The following is a 10,634-nucleotide window of genomic DNA, read 5'->3' on the forward strand; positions in this document are numbered from 1 at the left end:
TCGGTCATACTAAAAGATGACGTTTACAGCAAAAGTTGTGGCGAATGCACGAGTCAGGGTCGCCGTTAGGGGCGTGCGACGCGTGCCACCGCACAGGGCCTCGCGCTTCTACATCAGTAATTCATTCATTTTTTGTACGTGCAAACGATATTGTATTCGAATAGAGAGAAGAAAAGGAAGAAAAGCATAATTCCTGTGAATATAAAAATTCTGCTATAACAAACTTGAATTTCTCGTAACGGACAACTGTATGTCCATTCTTGTGAAGCCATCAGTCAAATTTCGCCGAATAGGAACAGCGTCGTATTTGTGAATCCATCCTTCCTCCATTTCCCATCATATATTATTGCTCGACAGAGGACAGACACCATAAAATGGTTATTTTTCTACTCTTCAAGCTGAGGGCCAACAAATTTGAGGGTGTGACGCTCCGCGCTCTTGGAACTTACAATCTGGCCAAATTGAGAAAAGAATAGTCGGCACCAAGTTCCTCAAGGTGAAGGTCCGCTGGGCTCTTTTCGACCCTTCCTGTTTACAACCGCAGCAGGCTTTCTCTGGCGGCAAGATGAAAGTTGTCTTCCGAAGAGTTTGGTACTCATTAGTGGAAATCTAGTAATGCTCTCGTTTAAGAAAGTAATGAGTATGGGTGGGGATTTGCAGCACTAAAAACTTCTAAAACAAGTAGGCAAATGGGCACCATAATGATAAAAAGATGCACTTTTCTGTTCTTTGCGCTGATCGTGACGACGATGGTAGATGAAATTAGAAAACAGTTATTTTAGCGTAAAACAAATCCAATCATATCTATTACTGGAAAGGGGGCTCGCACGTAGCACAGTGGTTAGCGCTCTAGCTTTGGTGTGAGCGGTCCCGATGGGAACCCCCTAAATTTAGGTGTTAACCCATCATCGTGAGGACAATTGAAGAGCTACTTATGCCGGAAAACAGCGGCGATGGGACTCGATGCGCAGACTACGGGTTACTCAAGGAAAAGTTGTTTGACCCGTTCTGGGTCTCAGAGGACTGGAGTTGTTTGTAGAGCATAGCATTAATGTGAACAACTTAAAAATTATGGATACGTTCAGTGCTTTGCATCATTAATATCATCCCAGTTTTATTCCTACGATCCAAATATAGAGTTCTCAAAAAATCCTCTCAGGGATTCATAAATTAATATAGGACACAAAATGTAGTATATCATTCAAATGCATATAATTTTTCTCCAATATCTTGCAAACACCCCTTGGCCTTGTTCCTACTCCTATCTGAAGCTACTTACTTCCCCCTACTTTGACTGCGACTCGTAAATCAGATGAACGAATGTGATATTAATCCTTTTCATTCTGTGAATTTGACATTTATCAAGTTTTGAGCAAAAATAATAGCTGCTGTCTAAATTTTCACCTGTCACTGCAAACAAATTTTATAAATCAGTTTTACCAAATTTCAGAGGAGGCTGACGGCTCTCTGCCTTGCTACCGCCCTGTTTCATTTTCTAAGCAGGCATGTCCTATTTTTTCTGCGGCGACCTTTCGTCCCTCTGACGTCAAACTTTACAGTTCTATCATTTTTTTTTAAAAAAAAGCTTTATAAACAGGCCTATCAAGGCAGGCGGTGAGCAGGTCAACGGCCCTTGGGTCGGCATATCCTCCCAATGAATCAAGATCTGGAGACACTTTTTTTTTTGTTTTCTCACAAACCCTCCCAGAGAAGGGGCGTTGCAGATTTTGCCCGATTTTACAACTATGCCAAAGTGTCAACAAGTTTCAAGTCAATGAAGTCATTCTTGTTTGAGGCAGTAGTGCGGGTGGGTAGAATCGCGATCATGGGAAGAAATGAAATGTCTAGGGAACGGGATAAATTTCATAAATTTTAATCAGGATTCTATAAGGCTATAAAAAAGGAAAGAACGGGAGACGCGTTTTTAAAAAGCCAGAAAGGTGCCTTCGAAAAGTTTTCACTGCCTCTAAATACCGTTTGCTTCAAATTCCGTCACGATCGTTAAACTGAAATAATGGCGAAATCCTAGGGTTTAGTGTTGGTGGTGATATAGTCGCAGCCGTGAGTGCCAATGGCGGTGGTGATCTTAAATTTAACTCTTCTGTGTGCCAGGTGGCAATGTAGAAACAATTTGCAAGGAAGAGTGTATTTCATCTTCTGCACCAGATGATAGATTAGTTCTGTTTATAGACCCAGGTGAGTGGCCGTCGGTTTTGAACAATAAATTTGCTGTACATGGCTGAAAACAAAGGATATATTTTCTAGGGCTTTTAGGACAGAAACAAGATCTGAATCAGCAAAAGTCATGAAGAAAAATGGTTTGCAGGGTGTCAAATTTAAAGATTTCAGTGATGGTAAAAGGGGATAATACGAACAATATATAATAATTACATAATACTAATAACTGTTTGATTTAGCGTAGAATTTTACGAAACACGGATGATATCTATATTTTCACTTTTCATAATACAGGGGAGGCGCGTTCCCTAACGGCGGCCCTGGCACGAGTAGATTTCAATCCAGCCACCTCAAAAACAAATTTCGGCGCCAAGAATAACCACGAACGTCACCTTGGAAAATGGAGCATGGAGTAAGAAGCTGAGATTTTGAAAAGGATAAAAACTTGTCTGCCGGTAACTATTGTTTGCTTTATATAAGAGTGATCAAGCCCAAATTTGGGCAGAGGAAGCATGACAATACTGAAGAAACCTTGACTAGATTAGCCACTCTCCACTACCGAGAAGGATTGGACCTGCGAGGCATGAAATTCTGAGCTTTTTTGTATGTTCCAATTCTTTCAAAAATTAAACCTTCGTTGGGGCTCCACTTCAAAGCAAAATGTCAGAGGCACAAAAATGAACCAAATAAAATGTGTTTTTTTTCTGTAATGCAAAGAGATATGAAATGTTATTCACATTAAAAAAAGAGATATTACACATAGAAGTGCACTATATGCCCAATGGTCAACTTGATGTAGTCAAAATACATTAATGCACTTCCAAGTTAGTAGTGCATTTGAATACTGAAAAAAAAAAGAAGAGCACCTCTGCTTTCTACAACAGCCCATCACTTTCACACTGATTCTTGTAGTCGTTATTTACTCCATACCAGAAATAGCCAGACACATGAACATAAGAGGAAGGCAAGATAACTTTTTGTCAACACAGTTATCTGTACGAAAGGAAGGCCTCTCGTTTATGTGTTACATACTATTCAAGCTGGTCATTCTGGCTAAAAAAGGGGGAGGGGTAGAGAAGAAATTCATGTAGAATTTCAGGATATTCTTCAGATTTTGTGAAAATCCTCGCCTTATTTGAGACTGTTTGAAAAGTCCTAAGCTCTGGCAGGTATTTACCTTTCTTGACATATTATTCTGGCAACTTATTATGACCACAAAGTTGTTTGAACCCATGACACAAAATAGACCAAAGCTGTGATGTCATTTCCTTGTATTTGCCACGGCAGTTGGAATCCCAGCCTGAGAGTTCTTTGCGAGTGTCCCTTCATCATATCATCACCCATCCTCACCTTTGCGATCAGCCAAAGGTGGCAGAAAAGCGAGGTTAAATAAACCAAATCAAACAATCTTATTTTTGCAATTTGGATACCCTCTATAGTTCCATATAACAGTCACAGAAAACAAGACGACATAAAGTAGGTGTTATTGCTAGCAAACACGCATATCTCCACAATATCACTTTCATAAATACAACCAAAGGCGTTCAAAACAAGGATAAAATGCTACGTTTGTGGTTAGTTTTTGAGTCCATGTTATGCTCAGATAGGTTAATTGGGACTGGTCCCATACTTTAAAGTGGGATCTGAACTACTGTGCAATGTGCCTCTACCGGGAATTGAACTGAGGGTGTCTAGTTTCAGATGTTTTGGGACAATTACTGACACAACTAACTTTTCACGTCATTAAAAAAAATCAAGTAGAAACCACATTTCTAGTGTCAATAATTCCTGAAAATCAATGAATTGCTGGTCCTGGTTATCAATTTTCATTTCAGTAATCTCTATGCTCCTCAGGATAATCACAATGATGTGGATGAATGATGATTAGACTTTGCAAACACGAGGCCTCCTCAATAGCATAGTGGCTGATAATTTTGCCTTCTAATCAAGGAGTTCTGGGTTGCATTCAAGAGGGAGGTAATTGGCTCAGTGGCTTGGATCACACCTAAAACTCAGTCTTGATATCAGCCTATTTGAACCTGACACCGGTACTTCTCATGGTGGAGGATAATACACCTGAATCACTGTTGACTCTTATCTCACCAATGGTAAGAACATGGGTTACAAAGAAAGTAAATGAATGTCACAAAAGACAGCACATTTTGCCTCTTGAAGATTTCTTTCTATGCTTATCAATTCCTAGCAGAACTGGCAAGGACATCACTCAAAGGTTATCATAAATTCAAAAGCAGATAAGAAAAGTCAAGAGCTTGCGTTCCTAACTTGCTGGTAATACTGTACTTAGAATGAACAATATATGTTACAGAAGGCTATTAAATAAATTTTCTATTTGAGGGTGCAGGGCTTGGGAAGGTGTATCCCCCTTACCCTGAGTGAGGCATTGCATTCATTTTTCGAACGTCATGCCTCGGTATTCACTTTGTTAGGAGATACATGTATAACAGTGAGATGCAGAACAAAATTTACTGGAATGCATAAAACCATGGCATTTCTAAGAATGACAAGGGTGCAGAGGCAAATTCTTACAAATCTAAAAATTCCACGGTTCATTCTATTACAAATCAGGCAGGTAAGGTTCAAATGTGTACCATGACTATCAATGATCTAATTGAAAAAAATCCATGTGATAGGGTATACAGACACAGTTACAGGTCTGCAAAGAACAGAGCAGAAATGTGTATTTTTGAAATTATATGAAAACAGAGAAAAAGACTCTTTCTTATTTGGAAGAGCAACAACACTACTTTATAGTACTTTTAATTCAAACTTGGATAATTTGGCAATTCGAACACATGTAAATTTTCCTGGGAATCATCTTTAAGGATGCACGTTTTGGTTAATTCAATTTTTTTTTACCCCTTGGAGTTTGAATTAAAGAGTCCGCTGGAATAATAAATCGATTTTAGGAGCAGTGTGACAAACTGTATATAACTGAAAAATAATAAAAATGTTTCAATTTTCAAACCTTCCACCCTAAATAACAAAAGACCTAGTTTGTATTGAAAGTATATTAGGGCTGTAGTATTGGTTGGTGTTTCCCCAGTATTAGTACAATGACTACCCTTAACAATAGCTTCGCTACAATATACGAGGTCAAAAATTATAAGAATGCATCTTGCACAATTTTACAAATGGGGATCTTAAGAAAGTCAATTGCCAAACAAATTTGGTATGAATTGGAAGTCACACAAAAGGGCGCAACAATTGATAAATGCTGTTGTGCCCTCCCAAACAGTGATTCCTGTAATTTGAAAATGATAGAAGGAAGATAAATTTTCTGACTCCCATACCCCCTCTCCTTTTCACTGTCCTCATGTAAAAAAAAAATAATTGCAGTTTACATCTGCCACATCATCAGGTGGTTAAAAACTTGATTGAGAGTTTCTGTTGACCACACAACTTAAACTTTCTCAAACATTTTTGGAGTAAGGTAAAACCTCACTGCCTAATAAGAAAAAACTACCTCAAAAATATTTTGAGATAATGGTCATCAATCAAAAGAATACACAATGATCAACTAATAAGACCTGTCTTCAGCATACAGTGTCACAAATTAAATAAGTAAAAAATCCTTTTAAGCCTCCTCCCTCAATAATGGTACCAGAGGCATATATTCGGGGCTATCTAGGCTATCTGCGAAGCCCAGACTCAGTGACCAAAATACAGAAACAAATATCTATCAGAAAATGTGCATAAAATTGTTCATTTCAATAAGATGATGAACCTAATTTCTTAGGAGTTGGAAACATTGCCCGCTTTCTTTGAATTCACGTGGTGGCTGGCCCAGTGTCGGCAGGAAACTCCATGGGGGTGATGGGCAAACGTGACAGGGCTACCACAAAGATCACCCGATCAATGTTGCAAACCAATTTTTCCCAGCATGTAATTTCCCCAGGATTGGGGAATTATGGAGCCAAACTGTTACAGGAGAGGGAACAGGGTTGCATATGGTGGTGGAAAAAACCCTCTAACTTCCTCAACAGTCTGGGTCAATGTTGCAAACCATTTTTTCCCAGGAACGGGAAATTATCGCAGGCAAGGAGAAAGTGTGGTATATGGAAGGGACAAGAACATCATTGAAGGCTTGCAGAGAAGTTGAAAAAGAGGTTGTTGACCTTCAAACAACTAGAGACACAGAGGGGAGTAGAAAATTGTTGGTTGACCAGGAATGGTTTATGACTGCATCTAAAAATTACCGAAATGACAAGGACCAGTTCTAGTCTAGATTGCGTCGAGTGGTCTTGGTGCGTGGAATTTATTTAGAGGCAGTGTGTGAATACAGTAGTGAGTGGATTGTATTTTTGTGAATGATATGTGCTGTGTTGTGTAGTGACTGAAATGAGTGACATAATTAACAAGCTGTCTATTCGGCTTACAAATGACGATAAGCTCCAAGGATTTCTTTTGTATGTCCACTTTATGAACAGATAAGCTAATGGGCATCGCACCTACAGTTAAAGTGGTGTAAAAACCACCACGTATCGAAACCGGAACCCCCTAGTTTCAAGGCAACGACGTTACCACTGCGCCAACAAGGAGTACTCGAACTTAAAAATAAAACCGTGAAAATAGGTAGGTTGAAATTTTATATTTATTCTCGTATTAGGCCTAGATAATATTTCACAATATGGGCCTCTTATTTATGTAAATAAGAATGAAATTCATGAAATCCTGTCTTTACTGACAGTGTACATTTCCATGTTTTATTTATGAGGTATATATTTTTAATCACAGAGTCACATCACTTCAACCCGCCACCCCCAAATGAGTTAAAATATACAAAAACACCCCCACCAGCAAATTTTTGTCCATTTGAACACTATGATATGATGCAATAGCCCAGGTTTTTAACCCAGTATACGCCACTGATTGGTACACTTTATAACATTATTTTAATATTTTGGACATAGAGACAATACATTTACACACACACCTGAAATACTGATGTCAGCTTGAATTGCATGAATACAAGTAAATAATTGCAACTTATAACTTTTGTTTCTCCACAAAATTAAATGTGAAATTAACATCGATCTGTAGTCTTTATGGGAGACATACGGTTACTAGAAATAAGCTATAACTTAGGTATTTATGTCATGCATTAAGCACTACTACTCACCCTAACTATTTAAGACTGAGACTATTTTCACCAGGTGGTGAGAATAGCATGTAGGGTAACGGTTCCGATTGCTTTATGATTTCTCCTAGCACAAAGACTAATTATTGTAGAATTTTGGAAATCATTGTCACACGAAATTTGAACTTTCCTTAAAGTAATGAGCACTGTCTGGACTAGAAAAAAAAGTTATTTATGTTGAAAAAAAAACTTCAAAAATTACCTTAGGCACTTCTCATAGACAAGATACTCTCCATCAACAAGTGACAGTAAATATCGTAGAAGCGTGGGAATGAATGTAGAAGTAAATCGGAACCTCAGTAGAATGCATTTAGGGATTTTATTTTAATGCAAAGGGAACCACCAAACCTAACCTGCCTAACCTAACCACGAAAGCATATATTGAACAAAACTTTAAGTAATCGCCAAAACTCCGCAGTATGTGTTAACAGACGTACATCGAAATCGAAGCATGTAAAACTTGCATTCGCAGCATGATGAAATCGCAATAAAACAAAAGGAACTTGGGCCGCAATGGTTTTCTTGGCAGTACTAATTTGTACAACCTGAAAAATAAAACACGTATCTTGCCTCATAGTCCTGAAACTTAAATGTAAAAACATGTTACACACTGTACTTATTCTTGTGCATGAAAAATTGAAAATGACTTGAGACGAAATAAAATATTCTTACCTGTATGCTAAGGACATACACTGAAACAGTTTCGTAAGTGACGAATCAATCGTCAGCTCTTGAAATCTCCATCCAAATCTGCCATCTCTTGCCGATGGTTGAGAGATCAGAAGGTCACTTGTTGGGTCGGGATTTTGTCTGTCTTCATCAGGAAGTGGCACTCCGAGTAAATCTTCTTCATCCTGATCATCTTTATCTACATGGGATACCATAAAATGACCAGAGTGTATGGTTTCCCTTCCGGACATTTTCGACATGTTGGGGACAAGAGCCCCTTGTGTCATGATTGACACCTGTCGAAACATACACGGACTACACTGCATTGAACACTGTTCACATTAACTCACACAAACACAAACACGTTTTCCTTCCACGAGTAAGTAATCCACAAGTGATACTAACCAACATCAGGGCAGTAGCCATAATGTAAGGAGAATGCGCAATTCTAGATTGTGGCGCTTATCTGCGGTGAAAATGGGAACTATTGAAGGTACAAATGAATCGCGTATTTCGCACATTAGCGCACATAAATGACCGAAGGTAAAATTATATATTTTTATTTTGTTTACTGATCCCTCTGTGTTTCTGACAATAGGCAAAAAAAATAGAAAAAGAAATGTCAATGTATCTGCACTTTATGTTTTTAATATACATGTGCGTGTAATTGACCAAAGCGAAAGTAAATATAGCGATATTGCAAACATGAGAATCCGCATATTTAAACAAATTGTCATTAATTTTCTCTATGACTAGGCATGCGTAGGTATGTGTTGTCTTCTTACTGAACTTTATAAACTGTCAAATGAAAAATGGTGTAAACGGTGAAACACAAAACTACGTAATTTTTAGAACGTGAAATAAGGACTTTTATTTTTGGAAAAATTAGTACTCCATCTGAGGATATGTGTACCATTATAATTATTTATATTTAGTATTCATCGATAATTTTCAGTATTTAAACTTACTTTAAGGTGCGAACGTGATAACTGTTCTGCTAGTATTCCAAAACTTTGTGAAGAAATGAAAATTCTGAAAGTGCAAGTACAGAAAATCTTAATCCAAATAATATGTCTGTATTAGAACATTGTATTTTCAAACAAATTACAACATTGGAGACAGAACACACAAATATTTTTTTAAAAGTTACTCCACTGAGCATATTGTTCAAAGATGAAACCCTTGAAGGTAGAATCTAAGAGTGCAGTAATCTATTTCGTTCTTTCATTTCTCCATTGAAGCAGCTGTTGTCAACAGTCTGCAAATTTCAGAACCATTAAGTGGAATTCTTACTGATTTAGACTAGACTTTCATTGAAGTAAACGTTGAAAAAGAAGAAAAAGTTATTCACCTACAGTATGTAACATTGTTATTCGTACACATAGAATTTCCGAGGAAAAAATGTCATATCTACTAGCAAAAATAATCATTTTCATATGTACCTGGAAATTAATGTTAATGAAGGTTTCACCAACAAATGTCAATAAAAATGTATGTTCAAAGTGTATAAACAGAGCATATAATTTGTGTGAAAAGAGAATTGAACATGCAGGCACGCTCCCCGTCAAGCGGAATGCTGGCGTAGGTATTGTTGTAGGCCTATCGTCTATCTATCAGCGTATTCGAAATGGGCAAGGTGAAGGAACTTAGTTCCAATCTGAAGGATGTTATTATAAATTTGGCCCTTAGAGGTTATTCGTTACGAAAAATTGGACAAACAGTCAATAAATCACACTCCACAGTTCAATACATAGTAAACAAAATTAGAGAGGAAGGTTCAACGCAGAATGTGCCGAGAAAACCAAAAGAGAGACGGTTGAATAAACGTGATGAACGCTTTATTTTAAAAAGAGTGCGAGAAAACCCCCGACTAAGTATTCCTCAGTTACGACCGTTAGTAGAAAATGTTGCTGGCAAGATGATGTCCAATCAAACTGTCCGACGTACCTTCTGGAAGCATGGATATGATATCCATGATGGCAGAATACCACGACAGGGACCGTATTTAAATAAGCTGAATCGCAGGAATAGACTTTCATTTCCGAAAGAACACATCCACAAGGTCCAGGAATTTTGGGATAGTGTCATATGGTCAGACGAGTCCAAGATTAATATATACGGGTCAGATGGGATAAATAGGCTCTGGAGAAAAATAAATAAATACAATGATCACATTAACACAGTTCCAACAGTTAAACAGGGTGGTGGGTCTTTAATGATTTGGGGCTGTATGTCGTCCAAAGGTGTTGGTACCATCCAGTATTGATGGTATCATGGATGCATATTTCTATTTGGACATATTGAAGAACAATGTAAAGCAGACTGTCCAAAAAATGGACATGCCGCCTATCTACAGATTCCAACAAGACAATGACAGTAAGCATAAGGCACGAGTTAACATGAATTGGCTAATATGGAATGTGCCCAAACTACTACAAACACCAGCTCAAAGTCCAGACTTAAATCCCATTGAGCATTTATGGGCAATTTTGAAGAGGCGAGTTCATAAAGCAGGCGTCAAGTCCAAACAAGAGTTGAAACCTGTTGTGCAAGCCGAGTGGAATAAAATAAGCTCTCAAACATGTCGGAAACTGGTTAATTCTATGAAGTACAGGTGTCAAGCAGTAAT

At 37.9% G+C, this 10,634-nt stretch overlaps 1 protein-coding gene across 1 annotated transcript in view; it reads right to left on the reverse strand.

Annotated features, from left to right (window-relative positions):
- Window positions 1-8,428, reverse strand: part of Mondo (MLX interacting protein mondo) — a 151,067-nt gene extending 142,639 nt beyond the window's left edge. The window contains exon 1 of the mRNA XM_083124124.1: window positions 8,009-8,428. Coding sequence (XP_082980250.1) covers window positions 8,009-8,331 — 323 coding nt within the window. The 5' untranslated portion in view covers window positions 8,332-8,428. The remainder of the gene's footprint in view (window positions 1-8,008) is intronic.
- Window positions 8,429-10,634: the final 2,206 nt, after the last annotated feature.

The sequence above is a fragment of the Lepisma saccharinum genome, chromosome 6, assembly GCF_977018435.1.
Source record: "Lepisma saccharinum chromosome 6, izLepSacc3.1, whole genome shotgun sequence".
Classification (NCBI taxonomy): domain Eukaryota; kingdom Metazoa; phylum Arthropoda; class Insecta; order Zygentoma; family Lepismatidae; genus Lepisma; species Lepisma saccharinum.